General features: G+C 40.9%; 1 protein-coding gene across 11 annotated transcripts in view; it reads right to left on the minus strand.

The window, feature by feature from the left end:
• The window catches only part of KIF21A (kinesin family member 21A), a 173747-nt gene that overhangs the window by 32490 nt on the left and 121554 nt on the right, over positions 1–19703 (minus strand). For 8 of the 11 annotated variants that reach the window (XM_073328416.2, XM_073328417.2, XM_073328408.2 and 5 more), the window contains 5 exons: positions 18365–18530; positions 17716–17736; positions 7290–7350; positions 7014–7068; positions 4764–4981 (listed from right to left, as the gene is read on the minus strand). In XM_073328416.2, the coding sequence (XP_073184517.1) occupies positions 4764–4981; positions 7014–7068; positions 7290–7350; positions 17716–17736; positions 18365–18530 (521 nt within the window). The remainder of the gene's footprint in view (positions 1–4763; positions 4982–7013; positions 7069–7289; positions 7351–17715; positions 17737–18364; positions 18531–19703) is intronic. The other 3 variants (XM_073328412.2, XM_073328411.2, XM_073328407.2) reach the window with 1 other exon arrangement.

Raw genomic sequence — 19703 nt, forward strand, 5'->3', positions numbered from 1 at the left:
AGTTTTTTTTTCCTCCTGCTGATAATAGCTCACCTTACCTGATCACTCTCATTATAGTGGGTATGGCAACACCCATTTTTTTATGTTCTCTGTGTGTGTATATCTATATCTATCTATCTATCTTCCTACTGTATTTTCCACTGCATGCAATGGATGAAGTTGGTTTTAGCCCATGAAAGTTTATGCTCAAATAAATTTGTTAGTCTCTAAGGTGCCACAAGTACTCCTCGTTCTTTTTATTATTTAGTAAGTTCTTCATTGTCATATTCAGTATCATGAAGTGAAATAATATGCTCCCTCTTTGGAACATAGTTATTTCTGTTTTTAGTTTCCTCTCACCTTCTTCCTTCTCTGTTTCTTTCCTTGTTCCTTGTATTTGTGCCTCTCCTCCGCATTTCCTTCACTGCAGCAATTTCCAACTCTCACTCCCCAAACCTCCCTCCCAAACCCTTCCTATCCACTAAAAGGGATCACCAATGCAACAATTAATGCTGACATCAAAGTGTCATTGTAACTGACCCTCCAATGAGATAAATAGGAACTGTGGAGTCCCACACTTCTCTGAGCCATTAATTCAGGCTGCTTGGAGACTCAGGGAGGTAACATTGCATTGGTTTACCCTTGGTTCGCATTTGGAAGGATTTCTGTACAATTATGAGGGCTTGAAGCTTTCAGTTTTTTTTAAAGTCAGATGAGATTTTGTATAATCTGAGGATACGTCAGACTTATGTGGCGTGCTGGGGAGGAGCCCGTGGCACACGCAGGTACCATTGACGTAGGGTAAGATAGGAGAGAGATGCTGGAGATCAAATTTAGGCTACGAGGTAAGAGCCTAAAATCCAGAACCACCATGGTAGCATTCTCTGAAATGCTTCTAGTTCCATGTGTAGGGCCAGTTAGACAAGCAGAACCACAAGGTCTCAATGAGTGGATGAGATAATGCTGGACGGAGGAGAGTTTTAGGTTTATTAGGAAGTGGGCAACATTTGGGGAAAGGAAGAGCCTATACAGGAAGGATACACTCCACCTAAACCACAACAGAATCAGATTGCTGGCATGTAAAGCCGACAGGTGCAGAGGAGCACACTGTTCAGACGGAGAGGTCCCTTAGGAGAGGATCTACTAAAAGGGATTCTCTATGTCTTAGAAAAGGGGAGAGGATACAAGTTGAGTACAGGCTGAAGAGAAACAGTCAAATGAAAAAGTTCCATTCAATTACATCACATGAACGCAGACGACTAAATATTGACAAATTTTATAAATGCTTGTATATAAATGCAAGAAGCCTAAATATCAAGATGTGCCTAGTATTAAATGAGGATAATGATATAATAGGCATCAGAGAAACTTGTTGGAACGATTATAATCAGTGGGACATGGTAATACCAGGGTGCAAAACATATAGGAATGATAGAGTAGGTCGTGCTGGTGGGAGAGTGACAATGTATGTGAATGAAAGCAGAGTCAAATATAGTAAAAAACTTAAATGAATGAAACTGTACCACAGAGTCTCTGTGGACAGAAATTCCATGCTTGAATAACAAGAGTACAGCAGTAGGAATATATTACTGATCACCTTATGATGATGGGGACTGTGAAATGCTAAGGGAGATTAGAGAGGCTACAAAAATAGAAAACTCAATAATAATGAGGGATTTCAACTATCCCTATAATGACTGGGTGCATGTCAGCTCATGACTGGACGTAGAGATAAAATTTCTAGACACCATTAATGATTGCTTCTTGGAACAGCTAGTCCTGGAACCCACAAAGGGAGAAGCATTTAGTCCTAAATGGCACACAGGATCAGGAATTAGATAAGTTCAGGAAGGACAGGTCCATCAAGGGCTATTAGCCAAGATGGCTAAGCCTCTGACTGCCAGATGCTGTGACTGGACAACAGGGGATGGATCACTTGATAATTGCCCTTGACTGTTCATTCCCCCTGAAGCATCTGGCATTGGCCACTGTTGGAAGACAGCATATCAGGCTTGATGGACCACTGATCTGACCCAGTAAGGCCATTCTTATGTTTCTTATATCTACATTGCAAAACAAGGTGTGTTTTTAACTCAAGTTAGCTCTGGTTAAAATAGCATTTTAACTTGTGTTGGCAGCTCAAGTTCAACGACAGGCTCCCCTATAGGCTTTAACTTGAGCTGCAAAACTGAGTTTGCTGTGCCTTCATTGATGTTTTAACCTGAATTAAGAACACACCTATTCTACAATGTAGACATACCCTTAAAGTTTTCATGTACAGCAGACAACTACATCATGAGGGCCAGTTCTGAAATGAGGGCTTTATGCTTGACATCACTGCTGGTGTTTAATATCCAAGATCAGAATCCATTCCTATATACTTACGTCCTGCTTACACAAGAAAGCTGCACTAGTTTAACTTAGAGTGTGATTTTTAAACTGATTTAGCTAAACCACTGCAAAAGGCTGTGTGGACCCTCTCATCTTGGTTTAAACCAGGCTTATTTCAGTTCAGTTTAAGCCTATTAGGAATTAGTTTAAGATAAACTGAAATAACTCACTCAAGCTGAACTGAAAGAGTGCTCACAAAGGGGCTTGCACCCGTTTAACTAAGCCAGTTAAAAACAGATTTAAGTTAAATTGGTATAACTTTCCAAGTAGACAAGGCCTTACCAAAACAAACAGCACTGTACTGCAGACATGTGGGGTATTGCATCTAAATAATCCAATTTTAAAAGAATAGTTGTATATTTATCTATGACACTGTGGTATTAATAATTAGGGCTGGATTCAATAATAATTGAATTAGGGCTGGATTTTTACTCTTAAAAAATGGAAAAAGTCCATCACTTCAATGAGAGCTGGCTTGAGCTCTCAAAAGGGACTTTTTTTCAGGGAAACTGCAGGAAGTGAACATCTACAGAAAGAAATAATTTACAAGATGTTTTTGCTTTCTCCTACTATTGCAGATTATAGAGCTCTCTCTTATAGATAGTTTCCCTTGCCAACCCACTATTATTTCAGCTCCATCACCCTACAAAGAAGTAATAACCTCCCGCTGTGATAGGAACTATTTTGATGCAACAGAGTTGGCACTGCAACTTTACTGCAGGATCCAGTCAGAAGAACAGACGGATTATAAGAGGGAACCTTGTTTCAACAACAAATATCAGCAATAACCTGGAAGTGTAACAAGGAAAAATTTTAATAACGTAGAAAGTAAATTAATATAAGTTCTAAAGGAGGGAGAGTATTAAGCAGATACCTACAATGTGGAAGTCACTAAGAACTGTTTGAGATAAAAGTTTTATAACTCATCTGCTAAAGTATGATCAATAAAATACAGAAATAAGTGAAGTCCACTCCTGAGCAGAACAATTTACTACAGAGGCTCAATGCTTCCAAAGTTTGAATTTAGATAATTTTATTTTGCCTCATTGCTAATTATTTTTCATAATGGATACAATTTAGAAGATGCAGTGAAGCAAAAAGATGATATTACCTGAACGTTGGATGCCAGGTCATAACCCTTGATGTTATTAAATCTTGGAGCTCCAACAGTCTCATCTCACACACTAAATGCTGAAACAAGCAGGTTTCTCAGCCTATTCTGATCATCATTCCCCCCTCTGCATCATCAGTAGCATTCCTTCTGAGCATATTCTACTTGTAAAAGTAATGAAGCCATCAGCATATGTTAACAATCGCTGTCAGCAGTGTTTTACTGTTTATTTCTGCCACCTCAAGCGCATGCTAGAAAAATATGAAACTTAAAACTAAAAGCAAGTGTACACTTAACAGTGAAGGCTTCCATGAAAAAAGTAATAGTTTGAAGGGAACAGGACAGATGGGACCTGGTGAAAAATGCCTTACTTCAGCATCTATAACCTAAAGACAGCAATGGGGCTTGTCAGCAATATTTTTTCATATTACTGAATGTGGCAAGTGCATTCAGCTTACATGTGACAGAATGTGGGGTTAGTATCTAAAAAGCAAAAAGTTCCCTGCCTGTGAATGGCTGAAAACAACAGTAATTTCAGTATATAAGAAGTGAGAAAAGATTTATGTCCCCAAAATTAAAATTGTTAAATAAAATTAAGTTATTATTAAGTAATTATCAATGATTAAAAACTATTCTTCAGCTAAAGTGTACTATAGTCGGAAAGGCACCAATGGAACTCAGATGTATGTTTACAGTGTTGTTTTTTTATCATACACTATTATTAAAATAGATAAGGTTTTTATTATTTACTGTAAATTTAGACTGCTCCATTTTAAACACCGGAAACGCAGAATACATCTTAAGTCCCCCCCGCCCCAAGTCATTAGGACTCTGACCTTTATTATTAACTATAAAATTTAAGTTTACATTGCTTTGTTCTAATATGCTTTACTTTGGATTTACAATGTGTTTCTTTTTAAGGTCTGAAAAGATTGACATTTCTGAAAAGATTTTTCCCTCTAGAATTTGCATTTCACACATCACTAACAAAACAGAAGCATCCATGGTACCAAATGATTGCATCCACTATTTACAAACAAACCTAAAGTAGCTTGGCTAAAGAAAGCTACTTAAAAATGTCTCAAAATATATTAATTACAACAGCATATGTATGCTGCATGGGGTGGCTGTGGAGACAGAGGGAACAGATTTCTGAATGCTACCTGGTTAGTCTAAAATCAATTGTCCCCCTCTGTAAAATTCAAAATCAGAGATTACAAGGAATTGGCAACATGCGTTTTTCAAAAGCAAAAGGTCATTAGTACAGCTTGGCCAAACTTACATGCTGCCTATTTTAGAAGGTAAGCCAGATGGTGGGGGAATGAGGTCCCTTTCCCTAGCGGAAGTATCACTTGTATCGGTATGCATCCCACTCTCTTGCACTTCTGCAACAGGTGTAAGAGGGCCAGGCAATATGGTGTCTGCTGCACTACTCTCAGAAGCTAAATCGCTGCTATCTGCATATAGCAATTCCATCTGAGTAGTGGTCCTCCGGCGGGCCTGGATTTAAAATAAATAAATAAACAATCAACTCTAAACATAAGAGCATTGATAGAGTGTGTCAGTGATATATTTTTAAGCGCATTCTTAATTTTTACTGTTCAGTAGTTATACTTAACTGTCAACTATCTTTGGAAACTAAATCATGGAGTTTGCTTTTAATCTTTTTAGTTGGCTTCAATGAGAGCAGTATGGGGGCCTTGGTCAAGTTTCAACAGCATAAAATAGTTATTTGACATGATGACAAGTGCAGTCACCTGTGCATGTTACAAAGGGAAGGAGATGGTGTGAAATAAATAAATCTCTGTAACTGCTGCATCCTGAGCATCCCCTGAGCAACCGTGGCCAGAGGTTGCTGTGCTGAGGTACTGCCTTCATTTCCCAAATTTTCATGGATCTCAATCAAATTAGCAAAACAAACTCTTCTCAAGTTCAGCAACACCCCTCTCTGAGGCTGGATTATTAATATCAAAAATAAAAGTTCTCAAATCCCCATCAAGTACATACTCTCAGTTTTCTTGCTGGGCATCTCCCAAGCCTTTCCTTCCTGGAGCCTTTTCTCTGAAAAGTCAGGGTTTGCTGCTGGAGTCTACTTGCTCCCACTAGCCATTCCTGCCTTGGCAGATCTCTGCTGAAGTCTCTTACTCTACCTTCACTCTGGTTGTCTCTCCCTGAGCAACCCCCTCTCTGCAGCTTCCTGCTGCTTTATATAGGGGAATCCCCTTCCCTGTTCCCAACTGGTTCCACTAATTAAACCCCACATCTCATCCCAAGTGAGGCAGCAGGACTAACTGTATGGGGCTGGCCAGCTCCATGCCTCCGGTCCTTAAAGAGGCAGGCCACCTCATTACAGCACCCAGTTCAACAAAGCATGTTTAATTGTAAGCACATGGTAATCCCATCCATATTTAGTAAAGCACCGAGGAATGCGCTTTGTTGAAGAATGGCCTAAAAGCATAGGAAATGTTCCAATATAAAACAACTTTTTCTGTGCTAAATGATCACTTTGCATCTCTGACACAGAGAAGCGTTGGTGTGTGCAACATTTGGAAAGAGAAGCTGCAGCTGTTGTGCTACTGACAGCCACTATACAACGTGAACATCTTGAAGATCAGAAAAGTAAGGAGCACAAAGAATGGAGCTGTACTTCCAACTAGCTTAGACCTTAAAAAGGGCCCAGTAGTTGTGCATCTTTACTGACAACATTTGAGGAATATAACTGCTATACCGTTGTCTTCTTAAAGTTTCTAATTACCAAGAATACTAAAACTACTAAACCAGTTTTTATTTCTACTGTCTAAAAAAAACCTTCAGAATGTTTTAAAATGAGAAAAGGAGAAATTCTTAAAATATAGAGAACTTTTTGAAATACGTATTTCAAACATTTTTTTTTTGTTCCGAGGTATTTGAGTTCATCTCAGGGAAGGAATGTCTAATTTTAAAAATGCAGCTCTAATCTGAGAAGTCACTTTATAAAAATGGTGGCTCCACGCTTATTTTGGGTCAATGATTTCCAGACCAAATTTGTTCAAACTCTACCTGGCATCTGAAAGTCAGACTTGGTTCCTTTTTTCCTAATGCATCACCACTTGTAATTAAGATCCTATAGGCCAAATTATACCCTCAATAACACTTCTACAACCACAGACTAAGGCCCTGATTCAGCAGAGCACTTAAGCAAATGCTTAACATTAAACATGTGCTTAATTCACATTGTGCTTATGCCTCTTTGACACCATAGTTAAGTGCTGTGCTGAATTGGGGTGCTGGAAGTAGAAGAAAACATTTTTTCCCCAAAACTGAACAAATCTGATCTGGAAATTTTGAGACAAACATGAAATCCTACAATGCCACTTACAGTCACTTTACCGAGGGGAACTTGACTCCTAATTAATCTGCTTTAAAGTGAAGTGAACAACACTTCACTATGTCACAGTGTTGTCGTGAGACTTATTTCATTAATGGTTGTAGAAGAACCATACATGACTCTCAAAGAAAGTGCTTTACAAGTTATTACCACAGTGTGTCTTACCTTGCTTTTGGGCTTGACTTCACCACAAAGCTTCATGAGGTCTGAAGACAAGGAACTAAAAGGAGAACAGTGACACTAATTCATTTCTGCAGAACTAAAGTATTTTTTCTTTACTCCTTTGACAATTTTTTTTGGGCTGAATTTGTGGGTAAAATGAGAAGACACCAGTATGAAAAATATTTTCTAATGGATCAATAATGACTTAGTAAAAGAAAAGAAGTTGCATTTAGTTTTCTGGAAACAAGGCAAGTTATACAATTTACAGAGGTCTCTTACCTTCCTTCTGCTCCAGGGCTGTGCAGTGGGGCATCTTCATCAGTACTATCTTCTACATTTTCTAGAAAATTTTCAAAAAGATAATGTTAGAAAGCTCATGCATCACAGGTACGTGGACTGAAAGTGCTTCCTAGAAAACACTGAAACATTTAATTCATCTACATCTATCTTCCAGTGAGGAAATATATATCAAAGTGGTTATTTTCAAATGAGTTCAAGAGAGCTCACTGGCAGTTCCCATTGAATTTCAGTGAGAGCTAGGCAACTAACTCTCGTCGGTGCCTTTGAAAAATCTCAGCCTAAGAGTATAGTGTCAAGAGAGCATCCCTACATTTTTTGCAGTGCACTACCAATGAAGTGTAAAAAACCAGAATGATGTACTTATATGGGAAATTCTAGAAAAATGGAGAAAAGACAGAAAGAAAAGATTAATAGTGAGTAGTGTGAAATGCATTCATAATAAACATGACAGCTCTCTCTCCCCCTCTTCTTTTGGAATTATTCAGATACAGGAAGGGACATTCTGATTCTGAGGTAAAATTTTTTCCTCTATTTCTGTTAGCCAAGTGAGCTGGGGACTATTTTCAATGATTGGGTTGACAAGAGCAAGCACTTTATTAGTATACAAGCATTTACATTTCAGAAGAGTATTATACCACCCTCTAAGCAGAACAGCTTCCTAAAAAACTACAAACTCTATATTTAAACTAAGTGCAAAAAGAGGCTGTGCAGTAGAACTGACTCCTCTAACAAAACAGATATAAACATCTGTTCACATAAGACAACGTCAGCATGCATGTCATTCACTGTAACAGTAAATCATCATCAGATTAACAAATTTGCATGCAAACAATACAAGATGGTAAATTAAGTTAACCAGTCCAGTGTTTACGTACTTTTGATATTAAAAACAATGTAATTTAAAAACACAAAAACTAAGAAATGTGACAAAGGAAAACAGAACTATATAATGTGTTACCTTATGCGAGAAGGCAATAGCACTCATTTGCATTTTAACTGAGTACAGTATTACTTTGGAACATTGTTTTTTAAAAAATGCAGTAGATGTAATATTTAAGTCAAGTCTGTCATAAATATAAAGGGAAGGGTAAACCCCTTTGAAATCCTTCCTGGCCAGGGGAAAGCTCCTCTCACCTGTAAAGGGTTAAGAAGCTAAAGGTAACATCGCTGGCACCTGACCAAAATGACCAATGAGGACACAAGATACTTTCAAAAGCTGGGAGGAGGGAGAGAAACAAAGGGTCTGTGTGTCTGTCTATATGCTGGTCTTTGTCAGGGATAGACCAGGAATGGAGTCTTAGAACTTTTAGTAAGTAATCTAGCTAGGTATGTGTTAGATTATGATTTCTTTAAATGGCTGAGAAAAGGATTGTGCTGAATAGAATAACTATTTCTGTCTGTGTATCTTTTTTGTAACTTAAGGTTTTGCCTAGAGGGGTTCTCTATGTTTTTGAATCTAATTACCCTGTAAGATATCTACCATCCTGATTTTACAGGGGGGATTTCTTTATTTCTATTTACTTCTATTTTTATTAAAAGTCTTCTTGTAAGAAACTTAATGCTTTTTCATTGTTCTCAGATCCAAGGGTTTGGGTCTGTGGTCACCTATGCAAATTGGTGAGGCTTTTTATCCAACATTTCCCAGGAAAGGGGGGGGGTGCAAGTGTTGGGAGGATTGTTCATTGTTCTTAAGATCCAAGGGTCTGGGTCTGTAGTCACCTAGGCAAATTGGTGAGGCTTTTTACCAAACCTTGTCCAGGAAGTGGGGTGCAGGGTTTTGGGAAGTATTTTGGGGGGAAAGACTCGTCCAAACAGCTCTTCCCCAGTAACCAGTATTAGTTTGGTGGTGGTAGCGGCCAGTCCAAGGACAACGGGTGGAATATTTTGTACCTTGGGGAAGTTTTGACCTAAGCTGGTAAAGATAAGCTTAGGAGGTTTTTCATGCAGGTCCCCACATCTGTACCCTAGAGTTCAGAGTGGGGGAGGAACCTTGACAAAGTCCCTTAATTATTCAGCACATTCAAATAATCCCATGTATTCAATATTGTTTTGCTGAAATCTAAAGTCACTTTATTACACAACAATAAAGAAAATCTATCATTTTCCTTACTTGTTTTCTTAGATATACCTTGGGATACAGGAGACCCGGATTTGAGTCCCTGCTCTGAAATAGGTCCAGTAGGATAGCTCCAACAGGAGAGGATGAGAGATCTCTAAACCCCAGACTAGCCAACAGGCTGGTGGTCAGGTCACTCCCCTGGGGTGCAGCTGGAAGATCTGTGTTCAAGTGTCTGGTCCCAGTCAGGTCCCAGATAACACACCACAAGTGAGTGCCCGAACTACTCAGCGATTCTGTGGTGCACCTCAGTCTTTCTCCCTCTAGAAATTCCATCCTTAGACCTGAGAAACTTCTTGATGAAACTTTCATCTAACCCCGTATGTTTCCCATAGTTTCAGTTTCAACAAATCAGCATTTTTTTGACAAAAGAAGTTGCATCGAAAAATTCCCTACCAGCTCTAGTATCAATGTTAAACCAAGCTTGTCTATATATTTATCCAAGTTCATACTTTTGAAAGAAGTAGGAAAGATAGCACTCATCTGAACCACGTACAGTAGTGAATAAATTGGGTGAATGCAAATGCTGCCTTTTTGTACACATCAGGCTATCCACATCCAAAAAAGCTTCCACAATCTCCAAAGACCTTGTCAACCTAAACCCAGGTGATGCATCTTCTACTTTTGTACTAGTTTAACAATATAACTTTAGTTATTGGATAAATATAACAATATTACAAAGACAAACAAGTGACAGGAATACTACTTCAAATGTTCTCCTTTTGTTCCTCTTTAGATTTTGAGATCACATTGAGCCTTCTGTAAGTATTTCATTAATATGTGTCTGCAAAAAAGAGGAAAGACAAGACAGAAGAATACCTTTCTTTCTAGCAAGACCTCCAAAACACTGAGGATAAAATTAACATATTTCTCAGTGACTTATGGACACTAGGGCTGAATTTAACTCTGAGTCCCTGCCACAAGACGCTTACAAACGAATTTTTATAGCTAACACAACAAAATAAAAGCCAGACAATCAAAAATGCTGTAGAGGGGGAAACAGTAGAAGGTTTTGTTTGTGGACTCAATTGAGTTGTCATGTTACATTAACTCCTTTTTATGTCTGTTTTATAATCGAAGCCCACGAAGGACTTTGGGAAGCCCCTCAGTGGAGACTAGCATGTAGTACTAACCAAATTAAATGAGTTTTGAGATAGGATTTGAAGTGAGATTGCTAGGCACAAAGGAGGGAGGCCATGACAGGTGGCATAGTGAAATCAGACGTGGAGTTCTGAGAGAGTGGAGACAATGGGAACATTAAGGTGAGCAGCCCACCAGATGGGCAGGGGAGAGGGGCGGGTGAAGAGTATCAGGAGATGAAAGCAGAGATGCACATGGACAAAGAACAGCAGAGCATCTTGGAGGTGAGGACAAACTGTCAGAATGTAACTAGTTTGACAAGGGTACAGAGAGACATAATATTTCATTCCGAGGAAATGACACTTGCTTTGCTCCCCTCTCAAGACTGATCAGCTCATTCATGGCTGTGAGTCATACTCATGAATGACCAGATCTCATTAACGAGAAAAACAATTCTAGTGGTGATTCAGAAATTAGTCACTCTAGCAACATTTCATGAATAGTTGCTATATTGCCAGTCTGAATGGGAAAGGGAGGGGAGAGGAGAGGTGGAAGAAAGTCCTATAATAAACAATAAAATATAGTACAAGCAGATTGTGACTTACAAAGCTGTAATAACACATCAGGAGAGTGGTGGACACACAACCCACTCTCACTTTGTACTTGTAGCTCAGGATATGGTTTATTCTCTATTTATAAAATGAATTGGGCAAGTCAAGCAGTGCAGCTATCTCGTTAGTTGCCACGCAGCATAAAACAGCACAGGATGGACCTTGTTGACCTAATTACATAATATCTATCACTGTGACCAGTGTATGTGTGTGCGCACACACACCTGAAGAGGAATGACTTTCTCAGCATAAGAGACAAAACCACTTTTTTTTTTAATTATGACTTTTTTTTGGTCTTTTAAAAGAAAGTTGTTTCTAAGTTTAGAAAGGTTTAATGCATTAATACAATTCCACTTTGCTTTATGCATAGGACTAATATGGATAAATGTTATTCTGAAGAAGGGAGCTGGAGTTCTATTTTGGGTTTCATCCTGCTCCTCTTGAGATCAATGGGAATTTTACCACTGCTATCAGTGGAAGCAGGACTTTTTAGGGAAGCAAGAGCCCTAAGGCATCAGAAAATAGTGTCAGCCACCCTGTCATTCTAGACCATAATATTTTTCCCAATTGGATGCAATACTAGAAGAAGAAATTACTCGCCTTTTGCAGCAACAATGGTTCTTCAAGATGTGTCCCCCTACAGGTGCTCCACTGTAGGTGTGCTTGTGTCCCTGCACTGCTGATTGGAGAACTTCAGTAGCAGTGTTTGTTGGGCCCACGCATGCGCCGTCTCTCCTCGTGCTGCACCCTGAGGCCAGCCAGCGTGCGCGGGCTAACCCTCCTCAGTTCCTTCTCTAGTGCAGAGTCAAGACAAGAACCGTGAAGTAGAGGGGAGATGGGTGGGTTGTAGAGCATCCATAGGGGAACACTTCTCGAATAACCATTGTTACTGCACAAGGTGAGTAACTTCGAGTAGTGTCCCTACGGGTGCTCCACTGTAGGTGACTCCCAAGCAGTACCCCTTCTGGAGGGCCAGGACTTGCATCAGTTACAGATGACAGCACAATTCGAGACCCACTTGGAAAGTCTTTGGGCTGATATTGCTGAGCCCTTGGATCTTTCCACCATGGAGAGGAAAAGCCTAGGGGACTTCCTGAAGGCCTTTGTCCTGTCCTTAGGTAGAAGGCCAGGGCTCTCCTGACATCTAGGGTAAGCAATATAGCCCTGCTTGTTGTCTCAGTTAGGGTTGGGGCAGAAGATTGGAAGATGAATCAACTGATTCATGTGAAACTGAGAGGTTACCTTAGGGATGAATTTTGGGTGTGGGCTGAGTGTAACCTTGTGTGGAAAAAATACCGTGTAAGAAGGATGCGCCATCAGAGCTGCTATCTCTCCTTTTCTCCTGGCCAAGGTAATCGCTACCAGGAAGGCCATTTTCATGGACAGGTATGTTAGCGAACAGGTGGCCATGGATTTGAAGTGGGGCCTAGTCAGTCCTTTCAGTACAAGGCTCAGGTCCCATGTGGAGTCAGAAGTCGAGGTTGAGGGAAGAGATTTACTATGCTGTCGGGAGGTATGTACACTCCATCCTCCTTTGGGGTGGGGTGTGACCCCACTGGGGTTACGGTCTGCCAAACGGTCCTCGGGCTGAAAACAACATGGCCTAGAGGCCAGAGTCAATATGATGGCCCTGGGGTCAGGGCTGTGTGGCCTAGCGGCCAGAGTCAATGTACCTGCCCTTAGGGTCAAGGCCACGTGGCCTATCAGCCAGAGTCAGGGAAGTGGGCCACTCCCTAGGGGCGGGTGGTGGCCATGATGGGAGACCCGGGCCCTCCCTCTCCACCGGGTCCCAGCCCAGGGCCCTGTCAGCAATGGGGTTAGTCATCACCCAGTCAGCAGGGAATCCTACCGCAACATGCTGACTTTGCTCAGGTGGTAGATACCACTCCCCTTGCCTCCCTGGGCCACTTCCTACTGTGGTTACTGAGGTAGCAGTCGCTATGCCGTCAGGATCTCCGGGTTCCCTGGCTGGGTTAACGCTCTGGATCTCCAGCTCCTGGATGCTCGTTGAGGGTTGCAGGTTACCAATCTGAGCCCCGGGTCCTCGAGCTCTTGCAGTCTGCAGCTATAGCAGCTTCTGGTCTGGAGCCTTCACCAAGTGTCCTCTCTCCTTGGCGATCAGCCTAGAATGAGCTGGGCTGCTCCTTTTTATACTGTGGTAGTAGTTGGTGTATGCCAGCATGGTCTGAAGGGTGGGGCTTGCACCGCCCATAATGCAGAGTTAATCCTATCTTGCCCAGTGCGGGGTATGCATACCCCATCACATATGCCTTTGAGGAACCTTTTAGTAGTTGGATGTGACAGCACTGAGTGCTCCTCTACAGGTTGGTGAAAAACTGTAATAGCCGCTAGGTGGACCCTCAGAGAGCTTCGATATAGACCGGACCATTTTAGGGTTAAAGCATAGTCTATATGTGGAAGAGTTGCGGATGCTGGGGAGATCTGTTGGGACACGTATCAAATCTGAAACCTGGACTATTTCTGCAGGTAAATGTGCCGTGTCGAGGACTTTCTATTGTATAACAGAATTTCTTGTACCTCTCTTGAACAGGAGCTTTCTAGGTGTTGGAACCAAACAGAAGCCATGCCTTGAGGCAGAGCATCCCCAAGTTGGGATGTAGGGTATTTCCTTTTTTCTGTGAGAGGAGGAGCGGAGTGGCTCAGAGACAGATCAGCGGACACGTTGCAAGCTGTGACAGGTAAGACTACCAGGTCTGTCTCGGCCAAGTAGGAGCAATAAGAATGACCCAAGCTCTGTCCCTTTTTATTTTCAGCAGGACCTTCAACAGTAGGGGAAATGGAGGGACGCATAGAGAAGGTCCCTGTCCCAGGGGAGGAGGAGAGCATCACCTAAAGAGTGTTGTCCCATCCCCGCTCTGGAGCAGTAGTGTGGACACTTCTTGTTCAGGTGAGTGGCGAAGATGGTGTCTCCTATCATCTAAATAGGTCGTGAAATACGGATGGGTGTATCTTCCACTCATGATTGTGTGGAAATTTGTGATGGAGACTGTCCACTATCGAGATTTGAGTACCCAGCAGAAACACCACAGACAGTGTAACATTATGTCAGATGCACCAATTCCATAATCTCATCGCTTCTGCATATAGGGAGGGTGATCTGGCTCCCCCCTGCCGATTGATGTAGTACATACAGGCTATGTTGTCTGTCAGGATCTTTGTGTGTGATCCTGTGATCAATCGAAGGAAACAGGTGTAAGCATTCCACAAGGAGATTGCTGTGGAGAGATATCTCCATGGGTGACTATTTGCCTTGTGTCGTGAGGCCATTTAGGTGTGCACCCCTCCCTATGAGTGATGTGTTGGTGGTGAGGAGCAATGATGGTGATGTTTGTGAGAAGGGGATCCCTTTGCAAACATTAGCTGGGTCCTTCGACCAGTTTAAGGAGTTTTTGATCCTGGTGGGTAGTGATAGGGGTTTGTCCAACCTATAATTGTTCAGTCTGCAAACCAAGCTGAACTGCATTGGGCGGCATCTTATGTGAAGCCTGGCATGAGCTATCACCGCTATGCCTCCTGCCATATGTCCGAAGAGTTGTGGGCTGCTTTGAATGGTGTCTATAAGTGTGACTAAGCATAGGGACCTGTGCTGAGGTAAGAGGGCTTTGGCCTGTAATGTGTCGAGGTCGGTCCCAGGAATTCCAGGTATTGCACGGGAGTGAGCGTTGAGTTCTGAGTGTTGATCTGTAGGCCCAGTTCTGCAAACAAATATATTGAAGTGTTGGTGAATGGTGAGCCTCCTGGAGAGATCGAGCTCTGGGTAGACAATTGTCCAGGTAGAGGCAAATCTTTATCCCTTGAGAGTGTAAATGAATGGCCACCACTGAGAGATCCTTGGAAAATACTCTTGGAGCTGACGACAGCCTGAAGAGGAGCACTCTGTATTGGTAGTGGTCGTGTCCCAGAGTGAATCTGAGAAATCATCTGTGAGTCAGTAGGACTGAGATGTAAAAATAGGCACCGTAGAGGTCAAGGACTGAAAACTAGTCTCCCTGTTCCAATGCTATAATGATCATCTTGAATTTTTGAGCCTTGACAAACTTGCTGAGAGCTCTGAGGTCTAGTATGGGTCTCCAACCTCCCTTCCTTTTGGGTATTAGGAAATACCGAGCAGGGCCATCCCTACGGGGGTGTGGGGTCCGGTGGGGAAGTGATGTCACTTCCGGGACTGACCGCACTGACAGGCCTACGGACCCAATGGGTATGGGCACCGAGTCATTGGCACTGAAGGACAGGAGTAAGAACTCCTCTAAAAACACACTCCCAGTACACAAGCCCACATCGGTCCTCTTGGTTCCGAGACCTCTGCACCGAGCCTCTTGAGACTGAGAGGAACAGAAAGCCAGTACTGAAGAAGAAATGAATGAAAGATAATATCCTCCTCCTCTCCAGACGAAGCCATCATGCCTTCTCCCTCATCCTTGGCAGATGACTTTTGCTGCGATTTCTGTGAGCCATGGGTGCCAGACCGAGATGGCCTTGGTGCTGGAAGGGTCAAAGATATCAAGTGAGATGGTAATTCGCGATCTTGGGGTTCACTATAGGGGCTTCCCGCTCTCTTCTTAGATGATTTGAGAGAAGAGTCTGCAGCCTGCTTCTTCAACCTGCAGCCCTTAGATCTAGAAGGCTGTGGGAAAGACTCACATCTACCGTGTGACTTGGGTCGGAGAACTGCCTCCATGAAGATAATCTTCTGGCGGAGCTCCGTCTTTGCGGGATCTTGGCTGGAGTTGTTGGCAAAGACCAGACTTCTGTTGTACGTGGCCTTTTCTGAGGCAGTGAATGCACTGAGAGTGCTTAGCCATGATCGGGATCACCTCTTTCCAAGTAAGGCATTTCTTGAAGCCCAAAGAACCAGGCATACCCAGATGGGGGAAAGGGTCCACGATAGGGGAGAAAAGGCAGGAAGAAAAAATAGACTTTTTTATTATTATTATTAAGGATAAAATAAAGAAAGGGGAAAAACTATAACTAGGAGACTAACTATAAGTATGTAGATTAAGACGATAGTCTTAATGGACTGCTAATGCCTCCTTCTCTAGCCAGGGATGGTAGACAAGGAACTGAGGAAGGTTAGCCCGCGCACACTGGCTAGTACCGTGGCTCAGCATGAGTAGAGACAATGCGTGTGCAGGCTCAACAGAGACTGCTACAGAAGTTCCCGATCAGCAGCGCAAGGATGCAAGCACACCTACAGTGTAGCACCCATAGGGACACTACTCAAAGAAGAAAAATTTTCATCACTTGTCAGGTCTTGGGCAGATGCCTTAACCTCACCATGACTCAGTTTCCTCATTGCAAAGTGAAAATACTACAGCTAATCTATTTCACAGGAGTGTTGCAGGACAGTTCATGCTTGCAAAGTGTTCTGAGATTATCAGATGAAAGGCACTGTGCAAATACTTGCAGAATATCTCTATATCTATTTTGATTTTGAATATCCCTAAGAAGTGCCTGACTTAATTTGACAGAATAAAAATATATCCAAAGCTGAAGAAACTATAACATGGACTGCAGGTTGGAGAAATGTTATTCTAATTCAAATTGACTTAATAAGCTTACACTTATTATTGAAGTATATAAAAAGTTATTAACATTAAATGATCAAGTTTCTATTTTATCCAAGCTATAACCTTTGATAACCTTTGACATCATTCCGGAATGAATACTAGCTTGATGCAACAACATATTTTGAGATGGATCTTCAGCTGATGTAAAATTATCTCAGTGCCAATGAAGCCAACAAAGCTATGACGGTTTAAACCAACAGACCTTCACAATGAATGGGGCATCTGCCTCCTTAAATGCAAAATCTTCTATGAAGTATCACTGGGTTAAATAAAACCCTACCCCTGAAAGTTATCTGACTTATATGCAAATTAGTATAAGACAGTTCAATGTGGTTAGAAACTTTGCAAAACTATACAGAAAGAATTGCAGATTTTGTGAAACCTGAGGTATTTCTGATGTATTCATAGAGAGCAACCAAAATAATGTGGTGTTTTGGAGGATTTTTTAAATTTGTATTCCCTACCTTGCTAATAATTTTAAAGTGACAAAATATATACTGAGTCCACAAAATGATTAAAATAAATTAAGCCTTGAATAAGAGTGTAAAATAGTCCGTTATACAGTGTGCATTATACACGTTCTGTAAAGCATTTAAGTTTGAAGATAATTATCTGCAAAAGGTTAAAAATTAATTGCATGTTAAGAGTTATTTTTAATGTCAAATACAAATGTTATTTGTCACAGCTACAGCAATAATAAAATGTGATGAAATACCCCATTGAGAGATATATATATAAACATACTGTAGGCTCTTTAACAAGTAAATTAGGAACAAGTTTTATCTACAACTGTATTTGCTGCACTCACTTCTTAATGTGGGCTTGAGTACTTACGAGTGTTTTTAAGTGGTGTCACTAAAGGAAAGAATGTTTTTTAAGCTTGTGTGGTAATGAGTATGTATATGCAAACTGTTCACACGCTCACAAATTCTAGGATGCACCAGTTAGTGTACATGAACAATTAGTAACTCATGCAGCTGTACAGTACACAGGAAGCTAAACATACTTACCCAGTGGTATGCTATCTAGGTCTGTGTAAATAACAGCAACAAGGAAACAAAAAGCAACACTCCAATCAAAACAGATCCATTACAAAAAATCCCACATTAAACTATATTATTCATAGTTTAACCTAAGAGAAAGCAGAATAGATGCTGTAGCAGACATTTAGCACCTCCTTCAAAAAGTACAAATATATGAAGAGAGAAGGGGGACAAATATTTAGAATTTAATGTTTAGAAGTTTAAATAATACCAAATTGTCAATATTAATTTTTGTAGAAACAATAGGCAGTACATTTTGAGTTAAAAAAATTGTGGTGATCAAAACTTCCTTATTTCCTGCATTTCCCTGCTGCATGGGCATTACAGTTACGGTGACCAGACATAAAATGTGAAAAATCGGGACACCATGGGGGAGGTGGGGGGGATAAAGTTGCCTATATAACATAAAGCCCTTAATATCAGGACGTCTGGTCACCCCAATTACACTTTCAAAATGGTTTGCATGCACATCAAGTGTGGAGTATATTTTTAAATGTAAGATGTTAAAATACAGCATCTATTCAGAAAAGTAATGACCTAAAATATCTAGTACATCATGCATGAAAAGCAAACCTGACATGCAGTGTACTACCCCTTTATAACACGCCTAAATTACCTTGCAAAGCATGACCCAGCAAAGCATCAAGTTCGGGATTTAATTCTGCCTTCTCTTTCAGCATATGAAATAGCAGCTGATTTTGAGTAGAACTTGTAATTTCTGTTTGCTTAAGGCGTCCTTCAAGAACTTTAATTTGAGCCTCCTTCTGAGCTGCTTGGAGACCCTATAAGAAAAATGACAAGTACTTTAAAAACATTCTGAGAAGTCGTCAGTAAATGAGAAATCTTACATGTTGTTTTGATTTCTGCAATTTAATGGTCAATTTGAATCTGCTGCATCTCCTCATATTTTCAATAGATTAAAAGGTAACTAGTGGCCAAACTTTTTTGGGCATCCTCTGTCTGCTTTTCTGTTTCACCTTCTTTCCTCAGGGTTAAACTTTCCAGCATACACACGCCCAAGACGGTGCCCAATTTAGGCATAAGCCAAATGTATAAATTGGGTTCATCCCCAAGCAGACAGGATTTTTGCACTGAATGAAGCACAAGCAAAGTGCACGCAAACTTGGGCTTTAATTTTTCCATAACGCAGTCCTCTTATCTATTGCCTGTTATGTTACCTATAAAACAAAAAACAAAACTATAAACTTCCAGGATCATTACATGAACATTCAGTTTTCTCTGGAAAGCTCTCAGAACCTAACCTACACAAGAATCCATTTTAGGATAAATTCCTCAGATGTGTTGACTTGTGAGGCTTATTTAGTTTGAGAAAGTATTGCCCAAAATGGAAAACTTACAGCAAACGTTTTCCAAATGGAGGAAACTAAATAGTTAAAAGGTGCATCAATAAAACATCTTCTTGAGTGTATTTTTCAAGGACAAGAGAAACTACATAGATACATTTGACAGCCTGCCGTGAAGTACGTTGCAGGAAAGAATTATAAAACTACAATCAGATACATCAGGAAATCCAGTTCCCCGAATTTTAAAAGTTTTCAGGCCACTCTTTCAATTCTGTTTCCCCAAGAGGATGCTGGTAAACCTTTACCTCTTTGTAATGAATACTTTTTTAAAAAAAATAAATCAACAGGTTCTGCCATAACCGGCCTTTGTGTGACAAGGGAAATAACTAACTAACAAAACAAAACGAAAAACAAGCAAGGGAGCAAGTATGCAAAAACTTTGGCTCTGCTATATGTTAATCATCTAACAGGAGGAGGAGCAAAGGGCCTCACACAATTTTGGCCTTTTTATAATTATAAAAAGAGGAAGTTAACCACCTTGTGCAGTAACAATGGTTCTTCGAGACGTGTCCCCCTACAGGTGCTCCACTGTAGGTGTATGTGCGCCCCTGTGCCTCTAATCAGAGCTTTTTGGTAGCAGTGTCCGTGGAG

This window comes from Lepidochelys kempii, chromosome 1 (assembly GCF_965140285.1).
Source record: "Lepidochelys kempii isolate rLepKem1 chromosome 1, rLepKem1.hap1, whole genome shotgun sequence".
NCBI lineage: Eukaryota > Metazoa > Chordata > Testudines > Cheloniidae > Lepidochelys > Lepidochelys kempii.